The sequence below is a fragment of the Takifugu rubripes genome, chromosome 6 (genome assembly GCF_901000725.2).
Source record: "Takifugu rubripes chromosome 6, fTakRub1.2, whole genome shotgun sequence".
In the NCBI taxonomy this organism is placed as follows: Eukaryota; Metazoa; Chordata; class Actinopteri; order Tetraodontiformes; family Tetraodontidae; genus Takifugu; species Takifugu rubripes.
This window is the reverse complement of record NC_042290.1, coordinates 5779638-5804566: the sequence shown is the minus strand read 5'-3', so window position 1 is coordinate 5804566 and position 24929 is coordinate 5779638. Positions and strand designations below refer to the sequence as shown.

The 24929-nt window shown below is 46.9% G+C and overlaps 2 protein-coding genes across 10 annotated transcripts; one reads left to right on the top strand and one right to left on the bottom strand.

Moving 5' to 3' along the window:
- The first annotated feature begins 35 nt into the window (after positions 1-35).
- Positions 36-19832, top strand: aff1 (AF4/FMR2 family, member 1). 9 transcript variants are annotated; one of them, XR_003888799.1, is made up of 27 exons: positions 36-231; positions 2858-2972; positions 3606-4418; positions 5451-5492; positions 6213-6299; positions 6438-6471; positions 7134-7215; positions 7297-7438; positions 7509-8477; positions 8559-8647; positions 8737-8959; positions 9052-9131; positions 9427-9490; positions 9567-9703; positions 9823-9894; positions 10007-10100; positions 10186-10229; positions 10307-10524; positions 10620-10884; positions 12603-13365; positions 13825-13962; positions 14081-14536; positions 14635-14735; positions 17085-17230; positions 17487-17579; positions 17717-17822; positions 18989-19832. XR_003888799.1 is itself a non-coding variant. In XM_029837880.1 (19 exons), exons 1-19 carry the CDS (start codon positions 179-181, stop codon positions 10742-10744), a joined length of 3483 nt encoding a protein of 1160 aa, XP_029693740.1. In that variant the 5' UTR covers positions 36-178; the 3' UTR covers positions 10745-12362. The 9 variants fall into 9 exon arrangements, 1 of the variants encoding a protein (XP_029693740.1); XR_003888802.1 differs by having other exon boundaries at positions 13825-14536; positions 18989-19173; positions 19265-19832; XR_003888801.1 differs by adding an exon at positions 15579-15667 and having other exon boundaries at positions 13825-14536.
- LOC105416539 (macrophage mannose receptor 1) lies at positions 12439-24554 on the bottom strand. The gene is made up of 49 exons (XM_029838034.1): positions 24379-24554; positions 23791-23936; positions 23601-23713; positions 23370-23503; positions 23076-23299; positions 22883-22989; positions 22690-22808; positions 22286-22421; positions 21962-22044; positions 21752-21871; positions 21581-21682; positions 21343-21501; positions 21169-21251; positions 20951-21095; positions 20830-20874; positions 20579-20746; positions 20118-20237; positions 19831-19941; positions 19701-19733; positions 19472-19606; positions 19251-19397; positions 19025-19159; positions 18774-18931; positions 18562-18706; positions 18289-18494; positions 18082-18215; positions 17957-18000; positions 17703-17876; positions 17480-17634; positions 17276-17389; positions 17083-17198; positions 16775-16929; positions 16496-16701; positions 16245-16422; positions 15937-16161; positions 15691-15860; positions 15554-15624; positions 15299-15399; positions 15099-15215; positions 14823-14960; positions 14598-14752; positions 14415-14514; positions 14105-14337; positions 13769-13952; positions 13424-13672; positions 13150-13332; positions 13012-13074; positions 12698-12843; positions 12439-12622 (listed from the first exon to the last, which is right to left on the bottom strand). Exons 1-49 carry the CDS (start codon positions 24437-24439, stop codon positions 12578-12580), a joined length of 6591 nt encoding a protein of 2196 aa, XP_029693894.1. The 5' UTR covers positions 24440-24554; the 3' UTR covers positions 12439-12577.
- Positions 24555-24929: the final 375 nt, after the last annotated feature.

Below are 24929 nucleotides of genomic sequence, written 5' to 3'. Positions count from 1 at the left end.
CGGATGGGCTGAATAGAATAGAACAATCCATCAGAGTGGACAGCCCAAACTCGGACGATTAGCAAACAACTATCAAACAACAGCAGATTGACAGCCGTTTATGGTAGCATTTTGTCTTCACCGGTAAACAATGTAACCAAACGAGGGGGTCACTTTCGGCGACGACTGTCAGAAACACATGACAACCAACTTTGGTTGTTGTGAGCGGCGCATCATGGCATCTCAGCCGAGGTAGGCAGCGGTAGCCGCGGCTAGCTTAGCTGGTAGCTGCATATCCAGCTTGGCTGAATGTTAATTAGCTGCATGGAGTTAGCTAACTCACAAGCGGTGCACTTGTCGAGCCTTAAAGTTAATACTTTACTTCGGAACTCTGTAAAAGTTCGAAAAGGAAAGCGGTGCACGTTCGGTTATTTTATTTGCTCAGTTTAAAAGTGTTTTTTTTTAGCTTTTTTTAAAATAGCGCTTCCGAGTGGGAGGTGGAATCAGCTGGAAAGAACAGGCTGATGTGATTCTGGCCGGTTTGTCAGTGGGGGCTGTTATGTGATTGCAACATTTGGGTTAGTTTGCTGGTTATATTTATAGTATGCGATCACTGTAGGGGTCTCATTAACCATGTTTGCCAAAGTTTGCATTGGGTAACGATTTGGACTAGAAAGTAGCTCAGACGCTGGGTCGGTTAACCTTAATGTGCATTTCTCACTTCGATCCTCGATCTCACTTCAAATCTTAGTTAATTGATGCGTTGAAGACATCATAAATGCTTTGGCTTGGCCACGCATGTTGGATGTTGCATCGGTAGAGTACGCAGATTGTTTTACTGTCATTGATCACTGTCTTAATGCAAAGGAACCCAGTCTGCTATCATGTGCATTGTATGTGTGATTAAACCCTGTTTGCAAAGCTTCAGCAGCTGCAGGGTGCGTGTGCGCAGTGTGCGTGTGCGCAGGCAGCAGACACAGCGTTGTTTTCCTTCTCATGAGTATCACAACGTGCAGTAACCTTTAAAAACGTTGTTAATCATTCATAATCGATGGAAGACTTTGATCTCAGGCACTAGTGATCAGTATTAAAATAGTTTGGTATTTGCCAGCTGCATGTTGCCATATTAGTGTTGTTACAACAGGTAAAACATAGTAGAATCAATACAATAATAAATAAAAGCTACAAATTCTGCTTGGTTGCCATTCAATCGCTTCTAATTTTTCCATTATATTATGACAGTAATCAAGTAAAGAAGAAATAATAATAAAAAATCTGTTTCCGTTCATTGTACTGCTCCATAAATCTGTAATTCAGCATAAGAATCGCCTTGCTGTGGGCTTTATGATGCCTTCCAGATGCCAGTAAAAAATAGTTTATTGCCATCTGGTGTATTTCCTTTTCTGCTCATCGATTTCTTTCACCTTGGTGAAATGTTGTGCAGAAAAGAGCGGCAGTTACAGGAATATTTTAGCTTGGTTTGGAATCAAACTTGGAAAAACGGTTTTTGGCTCTGGACAGAAATGGTTGAGCAAAGTCTCATTTAAAATCATCAATCTTTAAAAATGGATGCAAAACATGTGGTTCTTGTTTAATTTGCAGTATTTAACCTCTTACTCTTTGGTATTGGCCAGAGATGATTGGGAATGTATACACAGATGTCCATATCAGAATTAGCATGGAATGTATTCCTGATGTGTATATACCTTCATCGGCCACTTTATTAGGCACACAGTGTTAGTAAAAGGCTGGAATCCATGTTGGAAACATTCCTCAGAGATTCGGGTCCATATTGACATGGTAGTGTCACGCCGTTGCTGCAGCTTCGAATCTCCCCCGTCCCAAAGGTGATCTATTGGATTGAGATCTGGTGACTGTGGAGGCTACTGGAGTGCAACGGACCTGGCATTGTCCTGCTGGAAGTAGTAGATGGTAACGCTGTGGCCATAAAGGGATGGACGTTGTCAGTAACAGTACGCAGGTGGGCTGCAGTGTTTAAATGATGCTCCTTTGGTACTGAGGGGACCAAAGTGCCCCCAGAAAATATCCTCCACCCCATAGCATCACCACCACCAGCCTGAACTGTTGATGCAGGCAGGATGGATCCATGCTTTTATGTTGTTTGTGGCAAATTCTGACCGAACCATCTAAATCTTCCAGCTGAAATCAAGACTTGTTTTTCCAAGCTTCTGCTGTCCAAGTGTGGTCAGTCTCTGTGAACCGTAGCGTCATGTTCCTGTTCTTAGCTGAGAGGAGTGGCACCGGTGTCGGCTCCTGCTGCCGTAGCCCATCTTCTGCAAGGTTCCACGTGTTGCGTGTTCAGGGATGGTATTCTGAATTCTTTGGTTGTAATGAGTGGTTGTTGGAGTTACTGTTGCCCTTCTGCCGGCTCCAAACAGTCTGTCTATCCTGCACACTTTGCTCTAACAAGCAATTGAACAGGTGGACCTAAAAAAGCAGCCGGTGAGTGTAAATATCTGAGATGGTGTCAGATGATGTTTCATTTAGCAGAAGAAAGTAGTTATTTTCACCACGGGTGTCATATCAGGGGGAATAATAGTTGCACACATCTGCATATTTGACACCGTCTTCAGGGGCTAGACGGAACAGATGCCAGTCTCCCCATGAATCCTCCAAACATCTGTTCCGTTTAATTACACTCGTCTTCCATGATGATGGACGCCATGTTCTCCCAGTAGAATGCTGACAGTGCTGCTCAGGTCCCAGGGTAGAAACGGGTCTGGGGTAACATCATAAAGCCGCAGTCATAAAATGGTGTAGGAAGTTTCAAAACGACTTGAACAAATGCTGTTATAGAGGTGTGAAGATATGATGCAGCGCTGACTTTAACATGTCATTATTTGGTGACGTCCTGCAGTCAGTACAACGAAGAAAGGAACCTCCTTCGCCTGCGAGCATGGGAACAGAGGAACCAAGAAACAAGCCAAGCCAAAGAACAGGAGAATGTGCCCCTCTTTGGGGAGCCATACAAGGTACAACTGGTAGACTAAACTCAGGTTATGCTGCAACATAGATGAACTATTCCAGATATGGCTGATGATACCACGACTGTTTAGAACCACATTCAGAAAAAGAATGGTCTATCACATGATCTCAATTGATGGAAAAAGATGGCTAAGGACTCTATATCTTACTGTGAACATGCAGAGAAAATGGACAGGAGTGTTTTCAGTCTTGAGTTCTTGGTTTTTCCCAGAGGCTGCAAATAGCCCTCTCAGCCTCATGGTTAATAAGATAGGACAGGCTGGATGTAGCCTGAGAGGCAACCAAAAAGGTCAGCGAGTCTCTCTATGCTGCTGCTTGTAAAGCTTAATTATTGTAAGTGCAGTGGCTGTGAGCACTTGGTATTTAATCCAGGCAACTCTGACCAACAACAGCTTCTCCTTTTTTATTAACCCTCTCTAAAAAATTAAAATACAATATAGATAAAGAAATAAAATAATAAAAAATATATATGATGCTGTGTTATTTTCAGTAATTAATAAAGACTCACTCTTCAAAATAACACACTGGTGCAATTTAGATAAAATAACGTTGCTTTAGACATTTTAAATATTCCAAATCTGTGCATATCCTTTGACCTCTGTGTCTACTTTGTTTTGTAGACAAACAAAGGGGATGAACTTTCCAATCTGATCCAGAGGATGTTGGGCAGTTATGAAGATGTGAATAATCCCAATCCCACCGCCACGGAGCCTTTACGCATTCCCACATATGCAGCTTTCTCGCAGTTGGATCAGGGTCAGAAAGGTTTGGATAGTCAAGCCAGACCTCCATTCCATAACCAGGCCATTTCCTGCCAAAGCCAGAAAGCCCCCACCAGTAATGGCTGTCCCCCTCAGCCCTCACGGACATCTGGTCCTGCTTCATCTCCAGACCGCCGTGGGAGTTCTTCCACTTTCTCTAATGTGTCTTTAAACCACAGTCAGCTCAGCCGCATGGTCCACTGTCACCAGAAGAGTGAAGCCCACCTCAGGGAACGTACCGGCCTAGCTCAGGAAGTGTGCTCTCAGTCCCCCACCAAGTCCCTGTCTCTGCAGTGTCCCAGAGACCTCGCTAACACCTGCACGAACAAGGACACTTGTGATAGACTTCCACGGTTAAGCTCCTCGGAATGTCCTGGCTCTGGGGACGTTTCCGCACCGATTCCAAGAGATCCTACCAAAGATGCCCCTCTCCCTCAAACCAACAAGGGCAACACTCTCCCCTCTCAGACCTTCCCTTCACTGCTGTGCAAGCAGCCCAGTGTAGTCATGACCCAGAAGCCCACGGCCTACGTGAGGCCCATGGACGGTCAGGACCAGGTGGTGAATGAGTCCCCTGAGCTGAAGCCTTCACCACAGCCTTATGTGCCTCTGCCAGAGCTGATCAACAAATCCCACTTGGACAAAGAGAAGAAGCTGCCACCATATTTGGAAGTGAGTACTTTGGAAATTGTCTTCTTTTAGAATACGGTGTCACCACCTCGCTGTCGGGCTTGAGCTGTCATGTCCTTGGCGGGTGCCAGCATGGCGCCTATGTGTCAAGCGGCCTGTGGTTTTTGTTGTTGTGTGTTTATGTGACCTCAGCTGCCTCAGATAACTTCACCCGTGGGCTCAAACAAAACAATAAATGAGCTTTGTCACCAACTTGCATAACGTCTCTCTCTGGGAGCACATTGATTTTCTGACTTTATCTCAAACACTGTTCATTCAGAAGGAAAATGGGGAGACCAACTGAACTCCATTCACACGCGTAAATACACACACATGCACACTCACTGACTGTTTTTCTCACTCTGAGAATGTGATCCTGTCAGACTGTTGGCTTTCTTGTACTGTCTGTCGGCAGGAGTCTAGAAAAGACTGCTGCTGTGTAACTGCTGGCATGGTTGTGAAAACATTTGTTTAAGGTTAGGTATTGGATTGAAAGTGTTATTTCCTCGGAAATTGTTGTAAAATGACAAATCTTTCTGGTGGATGGGCTTAGTATACCACGAATAAGCCAGCAGAGCCTGTATGGACTCATTTAAAGTGTTGTTTTAGTGTCTGGAATTTCCTTTTTAGGCTGAAGGCCCAGGAAGATGAGGCTAATTTAGATGCGTTAATCTGAAAGTCATTACAGGCACTTCAGAAAAACAAATTCAAAAACAAAACGTTAATGCTGAAAGTTAAGCTGTTACATGATTGAACGCATTTGTCACCTAGCCTGAACCTCTGTCCTACTGAAACAAATGACCAACGATTGTTAAATCCTTCCTTTTGTTCAGTTGGTTGTTTTTTTTTAACCTTCTTTCCATCTGCAGATGATTTTGCGCAACTTGGCTCTTAAAGTAAAAGTTGTATCCCTGTGAGTTATTATAAATTGTTCACCGTAAACTCCTGTGAAACATAACCCTTTAGGCTGTTGCTTTCTATCACAAAATCATTGTTTTCTGTCCTTCTTTCATGACGTTCCTTTCTTTTGTGCAGATAAGACCAAATGAAGCTCATTGTGTTGAAGACATACTAAGGGTAAGTCTATTTATCCATCCATCCTCTACCGCTTATCCGGGTCTATTTAAACACAGAAAAAGTCTTTAATGTATTGTTTTTCGTCATTAATACATTCATATTGCAACATAAGGCACAAAAAAATGTAATTTGGTGTTTTAGAGATGTTACATTCTCAACCCATGGTTTTTTTGTGTTTTTCAAAAAAAACTAAAATATTTGATTGTAATGACAATTTATTTGATTTAGAAGCTTGTGATGTATAAAGGAAAATGAATAGAGTTATGCTAGGGATGCAGAGCTGCCTGTAAAAGCTGTTGATGGTCAAGTCTTGCTGGCTGTTTTTATTAAAATGGGCAGTGAAATCATTCAGCTTTCATGCTGAAATCTTGTTGCTCTTAAACATGTTCACTATTTTCATCTAGAGAACAAACACATCTATAGTTTTTCACTTTAAGAACACATTTAAGCAACAGCTAATAAGCTCTGCTTCAGGTTTCTTTAGCTTGGAGCTAGATTTCTTTATCTCTGTGATTCTGGACATTGTTGACTGAATTCCTTCACTCTTTTCACATGTTTGAGTTCTTAAAGATCAACATGTGACCACGGACTCTCACTACCCTGTAGATCTGGCTTGACGCAGGTCCTTGAAGAGTTCAGGATGGCCACAGAACCCTCAGCAGACTGACATTTGTATCCCTAACCTTCAGAAACACTCACTCTGTTAAATGCTCTCTACAGGAAATGACTTGCTTCTGGCCCCCGATCCTGACAGCTGTAAACAGTCCCAACACGGGCGAACCTTCCAAGTCCCCATTTCAACCCAAGGTAATGACATAACAGCAATTTCTTCTATCTTTTGATTTGATTCTCAGAGTTTTGGCCATAGTAGAAGGGTAGTAACACTGCCCTCTATCTTTACATAAATATATAGTTTCTGGATTGAGTTTTTTTCTTTCATCACAGGGAGCAGAACATGTTTCCTCACATCCTGGACAAAGTGAGTAAAAAAATAAAGGAAAGAAGCCAATCCTTTGCTGCATCTTCCCTTTTTTTTCCTGTTTTACCCCGCGTTGATGTGTTCTGTTCTTTGTTGTGTGCCATAGAAATGGGATAGATATCCTCCTCATCATCGCACCCATCTTAAATAATCTTTGTTTCCAATGTTAAACCTTTTATTAGTGGTTGATATGTAACATAAAAGCTGTTCATTAATATTCTGGCCATCACCACATCAGAGATTCAGCTTTCGCTCCCATTTCATTTCCTATCGGCTGCTCACTGGCTGTCTCCACAGTTATTTGCTAACCAATGCTGATAAAGGTTTGTGGCTGCCTCGGCCTGCGTGTCTGCATGTGGAGTATATTTGCATAGCAGCTGTGGACTTTGCAATAATATTTAGGGAACAGATTAATGTTTTACCAGCCAAACTGTAGTATTGAAACATCAGCTGGATTTGAACTCCACTGATGCAGCGATGCTCTGATTGCTGTACAATTAAACTTTACTCTACTTGCTCCTCTTTTAGTTTCTTTAAAAATAATTTTCTTTTCCCTGGATGAAACGGGCATTTAAAGCAACCGTTGTTATGATTTGAACCGCTCAGGCTGCTGTGGGGTTGGAAGGTGTCCCTTGCGTTGATCTGTCTTTTGTTCCATTTAGCCGTCATTCCTGAAAAGTGTGACACATCACCTGCTGATTCATCCCAGCACCTGCAAATCCCCACACAGCAAAGCTCTTCATGGTATGCGAAAGCCTGCGAACCAAAACAACCGATGAGTGAAAATAATGTGTCTTTGATTCGGACGTTTGTGCTTTTCTGTAGTTCAGTTAAAGCGGCGCATTCCAGAGGGCTGGAGTCGCCGAGCTCCAGCGACTCGGAGAGTAGCTCCAGGTCTGACTCAGACGGTGAGAGTGCCATCGAGGAGCCGCCACAGTGTCCAGGGAGCAGCTCGATGAAGGCTGAGGTACATTTCATAGGCGGTGTGATCACAGCAGTTTTTTGTGTCTTTTTTTTTAAACTTGGGTTTATTTTAGCAGTGCAGCAGTCCGGCAGCAAAACATGTGGATTGGCAGCTGGGGAACTGGATCCCATCCAGCAAGCAGAACTCCCACGCTGAAGGTCACTGCGACACACGCGGCTCCGACAGCCCACGGCCACCTCAGAGCGTCACAGAGGTGGTGGAGCCCAGCTGGGAGTCAAAACCTCAGCAAGAATTCACCAAGAGTGCCGGAAAGCCCCACACCTACAGCGAAAGACATCAGGATCATTATAAACAGCCTGATAACCCACCAGCCCCTCCATCCAGCAGTGGCGTGACCAGCTGTAGCCACAAACATTCATGCCCCACGAACACCTCAACTTCAGCAAAGGCAGGGAGCATTCAACCACCTGCCTGTGTCAAGTGTGAGAAAGTTGGAGCCGTGTTAGACAAAGACCCCTGTTTCACAGTTAGGCCTAAGGTCAAGACGAAAATGGGTCCCAGCAGGAAAAATAAGGACCGATGTGAGACTAAAAAAGACAATAAGAGGACTTCTAAGCATGCGTCGCATGACAAGCTTAAGGCTGGATCAGAGTCGGAGGTGGCGCTGGTCTTGTATGGTCATTGTCCATCTTGCGGTGTGCAGTATCCAAACTCCTGCCCCTGCCCCACCCACAGTCCGCCACAGCCCGACCAGCTGTCTCCCGCCCCACCAATTAGAATCAGTTGTAGCAAATCAAATTCCGACGTCGTTTGGCAGAAGGGCACAAAGGTTCCTCCCAAAACAACCCAAAAGCATCTGGAGAAGACTCCCCAGAGTTCGCGAAACTCTCACAGGTTTCCGAGATCTCTGCTGGTGAAGATCGATCTGAGTCTGCTCTCAAAAGTGCCCCAGATCTCCAGGAATCATCGAGAGAGCCTCTCCAAAACCAAGAGATCTTCAGCGGTCAAACAGCATGACGGAAAGAGCAGTGAAGCTTCTACAGCACAGAAACTTGGCAAAAGCAGCGAAAAGAGTAACAACGTGAGAAATGACCACAAGCTGATCCAGTCAGGGTTGTGACACAGGTCTGGGTTTATTTGAGCGTGTTTTACCTTCTTTTAGGTCAAGGTGGACAATAAAGTTGTTCCTAGGAAGAAGCCACGGCTGGAAAACAAGAATACCTCATCAAGTCACGCCTCTGTAAAACTGGAGTAGGTCCTCACTCTGGCAACATCCTTTTCCTCTCTTCCTGCCTTTTTTATGACTCCGATCACGTTTCTTTATTCCCGCGTCCTTGTAGAACCATCAGAAGCTCAGCGGAAGACCGGGAGATAAAGAAGGCCAAGAAAACTCCAGTTCCCCAGCAGCAGCATCCAACAGCCAAGGAGGCCTCCAAAGACAAACGCGCTTCCGCGGGATTCCCAAAGACCAACAAGGAATCCTGCAAGCACAAGGCCAAGGACTCCAGAAAGCACAAGAGGAGCAGCGGGAAGCGCACGGAGCCGCTCCCTCCATCAGACAAGGTGACCGACACGAGCACATTTCCATATAGAATCAAGACGGCTGCTCTTCTGACTGAGCATCCAGCAAGAGTTTGAAAATACAATTTTTGCAGAAGACTACAAAGAGCAGCATTTCGTCAGAGCCCAGCGGGAAAGCATTGACACAGAGGCCTTTGCTCAGACCGGAGGACAGGTAAAAACCCTCCGTGCTGACCTCTTACGTTTTACCGAATGTTTCTATAAATGACACCGTGTACGGAGCTGCAGGCGTCAGCCAACCATGGCCCAACCTGCGTCACGACGTGTTTGTCCCCAGCATGAATCCTGGCCTCTGTTTGACTCCTGTGTGACCTCTGCTGTCTCCTCTAACTGGCCTCTATGCTTCGACGGCTCCTGTGTGCACAACTCAGATTTACTAACCCAGAGTTATAAATTAGTGGCCACCTTAGTGCAGCCCCTGTTAATAAGAAAGTGACTCCGATCTGCAGGCAGTATCCAGTGAAGCACTACATAAAGGAGGCTAAAAAACTGAAGCACAAAGCTGATGCAGAGGTGAGTCTGGATAAAAGAAGTGCCGTCGGAGCAGAACTGGGTGGAGATAAATTGCTGTGTGTTCTCATCTTTGCAGTCGGATAAACTCTGCAAAGCTTTCAGTTACGTGGATGCGGCCATGTACTTTGTGGAGAGCGGCATCGCCATGGAGAAAGATCCCCAAATTTCAATGTCTTCTTACACGATGTTCGCAGAGACCGTGGAACTACTCAAGTAATTAAATATCCTCATAATTATTGGAGGACAAATTACAAAGGGGGGGGGGTGATTGTTGGCTTCTTGCTCAAAATGGATCTGGATGTGTTCATTAGACTGACATTTTGCTCTCATAGGTTTGTGCTGAAGCTTAAAAACTCAGTGGACGCCTCTGCGCCATCCTCAGAAAAAGACTTTATTGTATTATGGTGAGTTTTCTCTTTTTTTCCATTGATGTTATTAAGTCTCAGGTTTGGATTCGAACATCAGAGGAATCAATAAATCCACTGAAACGATCAAGGAAGGGTATTTGTTTTCCAGTTTGAAGTGCCAGTCTCTCTTGCATATGGCCATGTTTCGCCACAAACAGAGAACAGCCATCAAGTATTCAAAGACCCTGACGGACCACTTCAGTGTAAGATGTCACGTGATCACACAAATGGAGTTCAGTAATCCAGCAGTGGATGTTAATCCTCTATTGTTGCCATGAAATCTTTCAGAACGCTCCTCAAAGAACACAAAGTCCTCTTGTCATGACACCAAAGTAAGTGTACATTTGGACTCATTCTCTCGGTTACCACGGATTTGCCATGTCTGTGATTTTTGCTTTTGCTCCCTCAGCATCAGGGGCACCCCCTCCCCCATGCCCAGCCTGCCCTCCCCAGCTCCAACCAGCTCAGGTTCCAGCTCCAATCACAGCGTAGACGCAATCAACGCCTTCGTGAGCGTCCCGCAGGTCATCGAGCAAGTGGCTTTCTCCTACGTCAACATCACTTCGCTGTTCCTGCGAGCTCACGAGATCTGGGAGAAAGCAGAGGAGCTGGCACGTAAAGGCAGCGGTAAAGTTGTGGGCCGGGGCTTTGAAACTAAGTAAATAGCATGAATTTGTAGTTAGCTAACCACTTTGGTGCTATAAAACCTCTGTTTTTCCCAGGCCTGTTGACAGAGCTGGACACAGTTCTGGGCCCCTTGAACCTGATGTCCAGCATGACCTTTATGGTGCGATACACACGGCAGGGTGTCGACTGGCTGAGGCTGGACTGCCGAAAGGGAAACTGAGCATCAACCTGCTGCTGCTGGCGGAGGAGGAGAATCCGCCTCCGATCTGCCTCTCGATCCTGAACGGCTCGCCACACTCCGGGACAGTCGCCATTAGCCTCACTTTAACAGGACACTAACCCATCCCTCGGCAAGAGAAGGTAGACGTTGTCATCTTATCTCGCACTTCGTTATTTTTTCTACTACGTCACCAGTAACGCTGTGTTTCATCTTTTTTTACCTGCCTTTTTCACTTCCTCTTACATTGTCGGCTGCTGCTACAGGAGCATTTCTTACTGAAACTTCTGGTTGTTCCCATTTTTCCCCCCTGATTGCATAATTGGGGTGCGCTCACATGAGTCTTAGTTTACTCTGTTTTTAGGCATTAATATCAGTGTGAGTGGTTAAAACCCCTGTGAAGCTAAAAGCACTTAAATCATTGTTCAAGTATTATGTCTATTTTTTGTTTTTGTTTTTGCAATGCATTAATTTATTTTGCCTTGTTCCGTCTGAAATCTCTATTTCCCATTTGTGCTGACTGGGAACAACATTATGGAGTCTATATGAGTCAACACTTGGATAATGTTCTTGTCAAATTAGCATTGTTTTTTTTGTGGGTTTTTTTTTTGCCAAATTTAAAGCTTTCTGAGCTGAAACGGACTTTACTAAATGAATATATCAGTATAGAGACTTTAGGACCATTTTAGGACTAAATGCAGACTGACTAACTTATAAACTGAGGTGAGACACTGGTTTGTAGCAGTTTGATGCAGCTCAGGACACGTATTGCTGCTCTTTAGCTGTCAAATGAGCAGTGAGGAGTTGTCAGATGAGTAGATTTCTAATTTAAAAAAAATCATTTTTAATCGAAGAGCTAAGCGGTTATTTTGATTTACCCTTCAGGTGTCGTGGAACCGCCAATCACAGAATGTAGTTTGCGTCCCCTTCGTTTGTTTTAAGCTGCTGTTATTCCTGCGTCTCCCACATTTCAGTTGAGATTGGAATTGTTTGAGTAGACCTGTGGGATTTAGAACGAATAGCTTCCAAATGAATACATATTTTTGAGCAGATGTTTGTAGATAAACTCGGCACTTTTCAGTAACATCTTTGAATTCACTACTTCTTCGATTCCTGAAGGGACACAGAAATAATCGGTAGGAGATATTGATGAAAGGAATCATTGCTTCAGATTTTTGGAGAATCGTTGGGTTTTGGAACTTAACTTGGTTGGTGTGTAGGTACACTAAGGGCTAAGCGAGGATCACAGTCTTCTAACTTTATTTTGTCACAATAATTAATTTTTTCAAGTATAGAGAGGACACTGGTGCCATAAGATTTCTTTTATATGTGGATCATCAGCAGGTCGCTTTAGAAATGATCTTGCCAAGGATGTCTGCTGCTCGTGAGGAATTTTAGCATTAAACAGCCGGAAATCTACATCTCCAACGGTTGATCTTGTGTTTTCAAACATGTGGTTATACATCAACCTTGATTGTTGGTGCTTTATTATTGATTTCTCTGCAAGTTTACACTTTGTCCAAATGATTTACTGGAAAATGTAAGGAAGCTTTTTTCCTTTTGTGAGATTTGTAAAGAATTTGTGTTGCAGTGTACAGAAATGAATAAACACTGAAAATTAGTTCAACATTTATTTTTTTCCCCCTCGAAATTTAGTAATCATCCAATTACTGTAAACATTAAAAAAGAAATGCTGCACTTGAAAAAACAATGTACTGATGGAATTAATCTATTTACAACAGAATTACAGCTTAGAAAACCCTGGTGGCCTTAAACCACATTATTAATTTTATTTTCAAAAAGTCATTTTGCACTGTACAAAGGCTGAAGAGCAATTTATGTGTCTGATTCTGCTCCAAAGTTGGGGTTGGTGAACGCAGGCTGCAACAGAACAGAAAAAGACTGAGTGTTCATATCACGGTGAAGGTCTTGATCATCGCCTAATCAATAACTCACCACATCGACACGATTGGCTGCTCTTGTTGGCAGGCTCAGGCCACTCAGCTTATATCCCCGGACTCCCAAGAGGTAGTACAACAGCCCAGCGACTAGGGTAAAAACCAGTACGGCTGCGATGATGGCGCCGGCGATCACCCCCCCGTCTGTGGCGGGAGGCAGAAACGTGTCAAAAGCAACTGAAACATTTTGGTCTGACGCCTCCTGATGATGCTGTCAAATTCTTAAAATTCAAAGGGCTAAAATTTACCCTGCTGGCACTGTTGCTGTAGTTACAAAAACATTTTAAATGGGTTCAAAATACTTGCACTCACTGTTGGGGCCACCAGGACCGGGGGTGGGAAAAACCGGATTCCCGTTGTCATCTGTCGTGTGGTCTGAGAGGCGGAGAAGGTGTTAAACTTTGAAAAGTGCACCATGCGTGCCGCTGAAATAAGCAAATTGATCCTTACACTGGTGGTGTCGGCACACGAAGCCTCTCTTCTGCAGGCAGTTGTTGTCGTTCCAGAGTCCGTCCGGGTACATCTCCACGCAGTTCTCATCAGCGGCGTTCCCGGGGTGGAAGGCTGCATTGGGCTCTCCGTGTGCCCAATTTAGGAAGCCCAGAGACGTCTTGTCCGTCCAGGCCCAGCCAACTAAAACAAGGAGGTTTCCGGAGTGCAAAAAAGGTCAGTGCACCTGCAAAACAGGCGTAGGTGACACTGAAATGGATCCGGCGGTGCTCACAGTTGCTGTCCCTGGTGAGGCCGATCCAAATGTTGTGATATTTGGTGTAGTTGAGGTTCCTGACGAACTCCACCTCCGCCCTGCTGTGGAGAGATGCCAGATCTCCCCGGATCGACTGACAGTAATGGCGCGACTCCGGCCAAGAGAAGCCTTGCTGACCGTTGTACACGTGGTAACAGTAACGGCCGTAGGGGTACCAGAACGGCAGACACATCCCGTTACCTGGCGCAGGTGTTGGCGGTGGACTCTCTGGAAGATGCCGTAGACAATAGATTTAGTTGTTTTGTTCTTAATGGGGGTGGGGGGGGCCCAAGACCGGCCAGTTACCGGCCAAGACCGGCATACCTGAGCTGATCTTACAGATGTAGGGTTTGGCCAAGTCGCACTTTGTGTCGTTCCAGGTCCCGTGGAACACCCTTCCACCATGTATGGCTACGCAGCCTTCATCATTAATGTTAGAGGGCTCTCCTGGCCCCCACTGGGTGAAGAAAACTGGCCAGCCATCCGTCCATGTGTAGGAACCATCATCCTACAACAGTGTGAGACTTATTGATGTGAACAGCACTTGTTTATTATTATTAGTAGTAATAAAGGCTACATGGTTCAAGTTGAACACCGCTGCATATACCAACTTAAATGTGTGACATTTGTTTTTAGCTCATTTAGGATCAGCTGCACAACCTTCCGTCTGAGTCCAATCCAGGAGTCCATGCCATTCAGAACCGCTCCTGCCAAAAAGGCCTGGTCATAGCTCATGTCGATGCTAGCCAAGTTGCCTCCTTCCTGCACGCAGGCCGCCTGAGCTGCATCCCAAGTCGCTGGCTGCTCCACCAGCTTGTAGCAGTTGTGGTACCAGGAGATGTAACCATCGGGACAGGGGCTCTTGGTTGGAGGTGGGGGCGCGATGCTGCTGGCTGAAGTGGTAACGGATGATGTCAGAGACGCTGCTGCTTGTCAAAGGCGAAACAGAGCAACTGGAGCGTCTACTCACATTTTATCCTGGAGCAGACGAAGCTGTGGGCTTTGTGACAGGCGTCATCGTTCCACTTCCCAGTCACCAGGTGGTTGTGAGCCATGGCCACGCAGTGCTCCTGTCCAAGACATCAAGAACAAGTTAGTGATGACCCCCTATTAACACTGCGCACGTTTCAGGACACAGCTATAGTATCCTGACCGTTCCCTCTGCGTTGTTGGGCTCCTTGTCGTTCCAGTTGGTGTAGAGCACCGGGCTCACCCCATCGCTCCAGGCATACTGATTCTCTGCCAAGAGGTCGGACAGGCCAATCCACGTGGGGAGCATCAGGTCCCTCAGGTAGCTTGACACAAAATCTGTGAATGACAGGCTTGAAATGTAAAAACCAATCTCTCCCTCCTCTTATTTATCACGGGGGCAACTCACTGTTCTCATACTGGTTGTCAATAACAGCCAGGTCTCCTCCCTGCTCTCTGCACCAACTCCGCGCATAAGTCCAGTTGGCTTTTATATCGTCTTTCTTCCCTTTGAACAGGAAGCACTTGTTCTTGAAACGCATCCAACCTGAAAGGAAGTGAAGCGAGTGAAAGCTACGTGGGTTTATGTGTAAAATAATGACTGTGCGAGGGCTCTCAGCGCCGTATTCTTTTCACACTTGAACCACAGATGTTTGTTGTAACCCAATAGCATTGGAAAACAGACCTTCGGGACAGTTTCCCTCCCAGGGCTGTGTGGGTGGAGGGTGGGTGTGGATGTCCCCGGGGTGCTTCTTACAGACGTATCCTGCCGTTCTGCCACAGTTGGCGTCGTTCCATACACCTGAAGGAGCCGGACGCTGTGGTCAGCTTCAGTGCAGCAGACCAGGAATAAAGAACAGGCCTGTACATTTGTATAGAGAGTACCTTGATGCCTATTCATCTGGACGCACTGTTCCTCCCCATTAGCATTATTGGGCTCTCCGTTACCCCAGTGAGTGTAGGACACGGCGGACCCGTCCACCCACCTGTGCAGTTCAAACGGTTAAATTCAATCTGGGGAAAAGGCTGAAACATTTTTCAGGAAGGGATCAAATCTTCAGGATTCATGTACACATTCTGTTTTTTTTTTGGTCTGGAATTCCAAAACTGCTAATTCTTCCCTATCTGTGCTTCACCTACTTGTATTGTCCATTTGCGACTCCAGCCATTATCATTCCAATCCAGGCTGATGTGACCTTGCCTGTCCCCACCTGGAAGAACGGGAGGACTATTACCTGGTGCACCCGTCACAAGGTGAGGAGGACGCAGAGACGTACCATGCTGTTAATATAGGCCTGTTCATCTTTGTCGTGGATGGAGGCGAGGAGGGCTCTTTCGTCACGACAGCGTCTCAAAGCTGTGGGGAAGTCGACGGCGTCCGTGTCATTGTAGTAGTAGCAGATGCCGTTTTTCTTCCTCCAGCCGGAATTACTGCCACATTCAGGGGCTGAGAAGACAGACTGTGGCTAACTGCTCTGGCAAAAAAAGATGCTGTTAATCCAGGTGCATTGTGGGTACAGTACCTGGGACAGGTGATGGAGGCTCTGGTGGCAGGACCGGATTCTCTCCTTTGGCGATCATGCATATCCAGTCCTGGTGGGCGTCACAGTTGAGATCATTCCAGGAGGAATAGGAACCGTTGCCGTTGGTCACCATCTCCACGCAGTCCTCCCTGCCATCGTGGTTGTTGGGTTCCCCGGGGCCCCAGTTGGTGTGAGACAGAGGTGTGCCATCGCTCCAGGTGTATCCTGTGGAAATGGAACCATCGCGTGTTGAGAACATGAAGCGCATTCTCCTACCCATCAGCCTTTGCAGCTAAAGTCTGGCTCACCTCCCTCCGTGGGATTGCTCTTGAGGCCGATCCACTTGCTGCTGGCTTTGCTGTACTGGGACAAGAATTCCTCCTCTTCTTGGTTGTGGATGCTGACCAGATTCGCTCCTCTGGCTACGCAGTCCTCATGAGCTGCTCCCCAGCTCTTCTTCTGGGACCAGTCCACGTTGTGGAAGAGCTAAAAATAAACCGGCACAGGAATTCAGCGTTGGAAAGTTCACTCACGTACGTGCCGTTCGTTGGATGGTTACTTTGTAGCAGTTTCTGAAGTGCGGCTGGGCCGTCCAGCCATCTGCGCAGCCTTGTGATGGAGGAGGAGTCGGGGCTTTGGTGGGTGGGGTGATGTCTGGCCTGGATTTCTCACAGAAGAAGAAGAATTTCTCTGAGCACTGCTTGTCGTCCCAGAAAGCACCAATCTTGTCGGCTGCCATGGCCACGCAGGATCCATCTCCATTATCTGGATACAAACGGACGCGGGAGTTTCCAGACTGCGCTGACATCCAGGACGTGAATCCCTGTCCGCACCATACCTGGCTGCTCTTTGTCCCAGTGTGTGTAAGTGAGCGGTAAGCCGTTGTCCCAGACATAGTCCACACCTCCGGTCGGGCCTCCATGGGCACGCAGGCCGATCCACCAGAAACCAGTCTTTCCCGACAGCGCCACCGTGAAATGCGCCTGCTCATACCTGCAGCAAAATGCACACGGACAGATTGTTTAATAAGGTTTCAAGATGTTAAACATGGTAGAGCTCTCACAGCCGGGGGCCTGGAAGGTGTCAAACATTAAGCAGCAACAGTGAAATGGTAAAAACATGTCATATGTCTCCACTGTTGCTCACAGGTCTCCGACGTGCACCAAGACGCTGTCCTGCCCTTTACAGAAATCTTTGGCATCTGACCAGCTCCTGGCCGTCTCCTCCATCCAGTAACAGGAGTATTCGTATGCGTCCCAGCCCTGACACATGAGAGCCTCGGTAAACACCAACTGTGAGTCCAAATGTATGCATCTGTGCTGTCACATGTCTCTCCAACCTGGGGGCATCCATACACGGTGGGCTGCACGGAGGGCAGTGGGTAGTGCGCTTTGGGCATTTTGCACACGAAGGTATTAAGTTCCGTACAATAGACGTCGTTCCATCGGCCAGTCTGAAGCAAAGATACAACAAACATGTAAATAGGTTTTTTTTCCTTCATCCTGGATACATTTAAGCATGTAGATTTTTTTTCCTCTCTCACCTGGTAGGACATCTTCACACAGTCCTCATTGAACCCATCGTGGTTGGTCGGTTCCCCCAGGTCCCAATAAGTGAAGGTCACCATGTGCCCGTTGGACCAGGTAAAGAATCCAGGCACAGCCAGGTCATTCATACCGGTCCACATATCACTGGTGGCTGTAACAGACAAAACAAATTGTGTGTTCCAAAGCTATTCATTCATCGTCCGGGTTCTTTTTCCATACCCATGTACATGTAGCTCTCCAGCCAGCTTTGCTCCGTCATCGACACGATGGACACCAGGTCGGCCCCCAGGCTCCGGCAGGATTCCCGAGCGTAATGCCACGTCTTTTTCTCCTCAAAAGGTTTGTAGCAGAAGTCCCCAAACTCGTGCCAGTCGGGCCCTGAACACCTAAGCTCTGGAGGAGAGCGAACGCCGTGTGTGAAACACCGGCGCGCACATTCAAAACGGAGAGATCACCAAAGCCGCTCAACTCACCCCCGTCGGCAAAGGTGTACGACACGCCGTAGTTCCCATCGTACCTGTGTGATAAACACTAAACTAACACCCAGGATCGCTGCAGAGTGCAGAGGAATGATTCAGGCCGAGATTTGGCAACATACTGTCGGGAAGTGATGCCGTTCCTGGTGGAGCCGGCGTAGAAGTCCTTTCCTGCTGTTTTCAACAGAGTACAGTCGCCACCCAGGTCATTCAGCGCCACGCCAGCGTGGATGGCAGCTGCGCAGATGTTTGAGTCCTGTCGGGGGAGGTCAACATGTTAGACAACAGATTTGATGCCTAAATGCTGTGTGGACATCGGCATAACGCACCCCGCGGTATTCCGTAGTGCCGTAGACAGTGTAGTCGGAGTGGGCACATTTCGCAGGGCAGTGGACCCTGAAAAGTGGCAGGAAAGCAAAGACCAGGTTACAAAAACACCCCACAGCTGAAAGGAAGGTAGAATATACAAGTTTCACTGACGTCATTTTATCGGTGGCAGAGTTGAAGTTGGGTTTGGTGTCGCACGTGACGGCATCTGTTGAGCCACAAAGGGTGGTGAGCGACCGTCAATCTGGAAACAAGTAATCGTGCGCTGTTCTTACAGTCTGGTGTGCACCCCAAGACGTCAAAGCGAAGGCCCGCTTGACCGCTGAACTCCAATGGGAGGATGCGGATGTACTGGGCCGACACTGGTGTGCCCAGCAGCTGAGTATCGGGAGTGTTTCTGTCCGTGGAGCCTGGGAAAAACTGGAAATCAAAAATGGATTTAGGGATCATTTGGCCTCTAAACTCAGTGTGCAGGGATTTCGCTCACCGTGCCATCGGCTGTGTAGTCGTTCCAGGACGCTCCGTCCATACTGTACTTGAGTTTAAACTTGGTGATCCAGTGGTCACTTTGAGGACAGCCCTGGATAACTATTCCCGTTACTTTCCTAATCTGGTTCAGATTGACCTGGATCCAGCTTGAAGTGACTGCAGAGGACAAAATCCAACCTCAAACCTGTCTTTTTTTCTTTTCTATAACTACAGCGTGGCACATGTTGGAGCTCTGCGCTCGTTACGTACTGGTTCCTGAAGGCATCCAGCAGGAATTTCCATTCAGCCGAGCTTTATCTGGAGTGTTGCCGCCGATGGAGGAGGAGGCGGAGAGCTGAGAGTCGGTAATGTTCCCGTCCTCCACGCCCAGGCCGTGCAGACACACTGATGGAGGACAGGTGCCACAGAACCTTCAGCTGCCATTGCTCACATCCACATTGGCTGGGTCATAGAAAACCATTAAAGACCATTTCACCTTTTTGCTCACAGCTGTAGATGATCTCAAGATATTTGGAGACATTGGGACACTGGTCGGTCTCCACGTGGGCGTACGCGAAGCAGAACGGACGGTTGTCACACATCTTCCTGTAGCCAGGAAGGACGCCTTCCACCGTGCAGTTCCCTGCGGGACAGCCAGTAGTCCTGCTTAGACACACTTTTTCTCACACTTGTTTTTATGTGAGGGTGCAGTTCCACCTTCTGATCCTTCCAGCTGCGGACAGATGTCTGCATTCCTACGGCCGTAGAAAGCCGACTGGATGTTAATGACGCTTCCCTCGGGACAGTGGAGGACGGCGGATGTGTCCTGACACACCACCGCCGTATAGAAACCTGCGGTGGGGACGATTGTCTGACATGTAGATCTGTAGTTGCAGGAAAATCCTACATTTATTGCATTTTATTTATTGGTTTGCAGCGTCGTTACCTTCGTGGGGGGGTGGAGGTTCTGGTGTGTTCCCTGGAAAAGAGAAAAATAAGTCTAGTTTTAGCAAAATGTAAATGTAACTCTAAATGCTGGTTTCTGGTTATCAACTACAATAAAAAGAGTTTCTCACCTCTTCGTTTGCAGATGTATCCTCTCTTGTACTCGCAGATGTCGTCATTCCAGTAGCCGTCGTTAATATACATAGACAAGCAGTCTTCACCGTATAAATCATCTGGGTTACCTGCGAGGAAACGAGAGACGTTCAATTTCAACTTTTATGCCTCAGTCTCAGAAGAAACTTATCAGTTTGCATTTATTCATGTTTTCTTTCCTTCTGGGAGGAAGAACTGCTCGATTTTTCCAAAGCCTCCCTGAAGTATTTAAACATTTAAAAAAAAATCCTGCTCTGAAACATACCGGCACTCCAGCGAATGTATCTGAAAGGAGAACCATCCATCCACTCCCAGCCGCCTTCGGTGATGGAGTCATGACCGCCCATCCACAGAGAGATACCGGTGGGACTATGCTGGATCACACCTGTTGTCCCACAGCAAAATATACACATTCATTCATGCTGCCTTTCGCCGGTGCACTCATCTAGATCCACAAGAATAAAACCACCGCATTCAGACTAAATATACCAAAAAGTCAAATGTAAACCCTTAAGAACTCACGGTCGCCCTCTGGTGTTCAAAAAGCATAAATCCTAAAGAGAAATTTGCTTCTGCCGATTTTAAAGTAGCTCTTATGATGATTCAAATATAGTTTAGAATCATTGTGCATAAAGCTGATGAGAAAACGGTGAGCTGCTACTCACAACAACTACAACTGAGTTGTATTAAGCATAAAAAAAAACCACGTCAGTAAGATGGTCCCACCCTGGATGAAGGCCTGCTCAAATGGATCTGTGATACTGATGAGGTCTCCTCCCTGGTTGACGCAGTCAGCTCGGGCCTCTGCCCACGTCCTCATGGACAGGTAGTTGAACAGGTAGCAGTAGTCGTTATACGGGTCAGATGTCCAAAAGCCGCATTTGGTGTTCCATCCTACGACAAACGCACAGAGTTTATAGTCGGATAAACGGGGCCGATCTGGTGGCGAGTCGGAGCTGGTGGAGAACCAGCCTCACCTGGTCCAGAGGTGGGAGGCTGAGGAGGGGGTCCTTGTCCCTTGGCTGTGAAAAGAAGACGCATTGATAAAAATGCTACATAAACAGCACAGAGGACGCGGGAACACGTCTCCATCCAAACCTTTTTTGCAGATAAATTCCTTTGTAGACGTGCAAAAGTCATCGTTGAGCTTCCCGGGTTCGTGGTGGTTCATCCCTCGCAGTTGTACGCAGTCTTCGTTGTCCTGCCAGTTGTCCGGCTGGTTGGGCGCCCATGGGACGAAGTCCTGAGGGAAGACGGAAACAGCCGCTACAGTGCGTCTTCAACACAAACTCCTGAGCCAATCTTCAGTGGCTTACTGCGGGGGTCCCGTCCGTGTAGACAAAATGATTTTCATTACTGATGTCATTCAGGCCTATCCAGGCTGCTGCCGGCATGTGAGCTGCGGAGAAAAGGGGACGCCGGACCTCGCTACTCCTCGCTTTTATACAGAATTTTGTTCACTGGCTTTGCATCTTTTCGTGGCTGCTCACCAGTTATGAAGCTCAGTTCCTCCTGTGAGTGGAAGCTGGCCAGATGAGCTTGATCTCTTTGGCACTGGGTTTCAGCATCATTCCAGTTGCTCACCGACTCAGTCACAAACTTATAGCAGAAGTCGCCGTATAACAGATATCCCAGGTCGCAGTGGGAATCTGAACCAACACAAGGACGCAGTTATTACATGGTTATAAGCATAGGTGAGGAGGACCGGTTCAGAGGAGTCCCACTGACCAGGCGTGGTAGTCGGCTTGGGGTTCTGCCCCCCCGTCAGCTCGCAGATGTAACCCAGGCTCTTGAAGCAGTTGGTCGTTTCCCACAAGCCGTCGTAATTTCCTGGAAACAGAACGTCAGTGGGTTCTGAGTGCAACGCCACCTCAGCCCCGCGTTTCGCCCAGTTCTCACCTGTGAAAATCTGCCCACAGTCCCAGATGTTGGCAGTGTTTCGGGGCCAGCCGGGACCGTAGTTGGAAAACTTAACTTCGGTCTTATCCACCCACCTGAAGTGACCGTCTTGGTCCATGTCTGGTAAAGCCCGGTGAGAGGAATGTTAATGAAGGAGGACATCCAGTGAAGAGTAAAGTGGGAATAAAACCAGTATAGCATGTTGGGAACCTGATAAACCGATCCAAATGTCAGGAATGTCCACCTGGTGGAAGTCTGGAAGTTTCCCGTTGATGAAGAACTGTTCTTCTTGGCTGCACATAAGTGAAGAAACGGTCAAGGGCAGCGTGGAGCTGAAATGCTTTTCAAAGATTAAGTCATTTTATCAAAAATGGATCGATAAAGTGCAGAACTAGTAAATAAAACCAGGTGCATCCTTTATCATTTCAGTGAGGGTTCCTGTTTATATAAGCTTGTTTATGGAATGAAGCCACGCCGGTTTTAATGGCTTATGAATATTAATGCGACTTATTGGGTAAGTTGGTTCTATCGTACCTGTTAAGGATCAGAAGGTGAGCCCCCATGTCGGAGCATTTGGTGTGGGCCTCGTGCCAGGTGGTCAACAGGTTGGTGTTACTCACCAGCCAGTAACAACTGCCGGAGAAACTCGCCCAGCCGGCAGGACAGATGGCTGCAGGTCAAGAAACAACGGCGTTTAAAGCAGGGGTGTCCAAACCCGGTCCTCAAAGGCCGCAATCCAGCCGAGTTTTGTGTCCTCCGAGGCAGAAAACCACTTTCACCCAGGCAAGAGGGAACCCAGGTGAAAGGTCATCTACCTGGTGGGTCATAAGACCCGGCAGGATGGACCCTCGCTATGGAGGAGCGGGTTTGGACGGCCGAGCTTTAAAGGGGGAAAAAACCTCCAAAGTTCAGAATGAAGGAGGGAGGATGTGGCTTACTGTTGAGAGGCCGCTTGCACATGTACGGGCGCTCGTATCTGCACACGTGGCTCCTCCATTTCCCAAATTCATCAGTTTCGTCTTTGATGATGGCAGCACACGAGCCGGCCTGCGTGTCACTGCGGAGAAAGGAACATTTCATAAAAAGGTGAGTGCACAGACTCCCGCCCCCACGTGGGGAACGCCATCTTACACTGTCGGCTCGTTGGCTGCCCAGTTGGTATGAGGGGACGATTGGGCGTCGGACCAGGCGAACTGTGTGTTCCCTGCTTGGACTTGACATGAAATCTTGCTGCATTTCTGGTAAAAACAACAAAACAACAGAAAGGACATGGATGAAGCAGACACACTCAACGAGCCTCTTGAACCGGTCGAGGTCCCCTCACCAGTGTGGAAAAGCCAATCCAGATGTCAAAGTAGGACGGGTCCAGAATGGAGGTGATGTACTGCTCCTCGTGTGGGGACAAGACAGACACCAGGTCCCCCCCTTCCTGCACGCAGTCGTACCTGGCCTCCGACCAGCTCTTCCTGGTGTCTGCCTTTAGTTTGTAGCAGTTGGAGCCGTACTGTCTCCAGCCGCCCGTCAGGTCGCACTGCGGCCCAGGATTGGCTGCAGAAAAGCGCTTTTAATACGGACACGCGATGAGCCGTCGGCCTGTGAGCTGGGATCTGACACTTACGGTTGACGTGCTTGCAGATATATTTCCTCTTAACGTTGCAGTTTTCGTCGTTCCAGTGCCCGTTGCTGTATCCCACCACCTGAACACAGTCCTCTGCGCCGCCCCAGTCATCAGGCTGGCCCTGCATCCAGAAACTGAAGGGGACAAGTAAAGGCACATCAAACACCGTCCTGCTGTCATGCAGGAGTGAATTACATATGTTTTGAGACTGCTTCAGCTTCAATCACATACGACAGATATTCTATGTAGGTGGTGCCGTCGCTCCACTCCCAGGTGCCCTCCACCACTTGATCATTCAGGCCGATCCAGAAAATATCTGCACCGATTTGTGTCCTCAACCACAGCTGGAAAAAAAAAGACATTAATATAATTAAGAAAAACAGTTTTCCAATGCTTGTTTCCAGATGTGTCCTCATTTCACCCTTTCGTGGATGTCCTGAATGCTCATCAGGTTGCTGTTTTGCTCCAGACAGAAGGCGTTTGCCTCCAACCACGTCTTTGTATCATTGGAAAATAAGTAACATCTGTCCTCATATTGCCTCCAGCCTGCCTGGCACTGGCACTGAGCTGATAACAGGAATGAAATACACTGTTACTTTAACACATTAAACTAAAGAAATTACCATAAAATATCCTATTTGTACATTGTCTTGAAGTACAAATACTATTTAACCTTAAAAGGATTTTCAAATCTTAAAGGATTCTTTTTAAAAATGGGAAAAATGTATTTAGAAATTTAATTTTTACCCCAAAACAGTCCTGAATGTGCCCATGCCCAATATCTGTACAAATAATTTATTAATGTTTGTGGTGGAGACGAACGTTCACATGATGCTGATGGCCCCCATCATAAAAGTCCCATGACACAAGAACAGTTCAGCAACGCTCAGTATTTCATACAAACGTTAAATCCCACCGATGTCCGACTTTTACCCGAGCACATCTTTTACTTGACATGTACAAATGTAAACGGACCAGCGTTCCCGATTAAAAAACATAAATGACTCACCAAAAAGAAGAAGAGCAGCAAAGCTGAGCAGCTGCAGCAGCAGGTTTCGTCTTCCGTCCATGTTTATTTACCTGTTCACCTCTTCAGGGGTCTGCTCATCCTAATTTTAAATCAAATTTTTCCCCGATCACTTGCTGACAGTTCTGAGGTTGCCGGTTTGGTGTCGATGTGCTCAGGCTCAAGGCTGTCACGGGTCTGAGCATCTCCGCTCTGACTCAGGTCTTTTCTGCATCCTTCCAACAGGTCCAAAGGTCAAAAACAGTATAAGGCCTGTGACCTCTTGGCTAATTTTCTTTATTGCAATCTATAAGTGGTGAAACTAACATAATAAACTGCGTTTCAGATTTTACTTTAATTTGGGATTAAAAAATAAATAAATCACTATGCCACGGATAGAACTTTAATTGTGAGCCTGCCGATGTTTTTAATTAGGTAAAAAAAGCATTCACCATATGAAGGTAGTGCTTAGGTCCGATATAAAACTTGAATTTAAACCAATGTAGAGCCAAGAAATGACTTTTGTGTGCTTAATGCTTAAAAAAAATAAAATA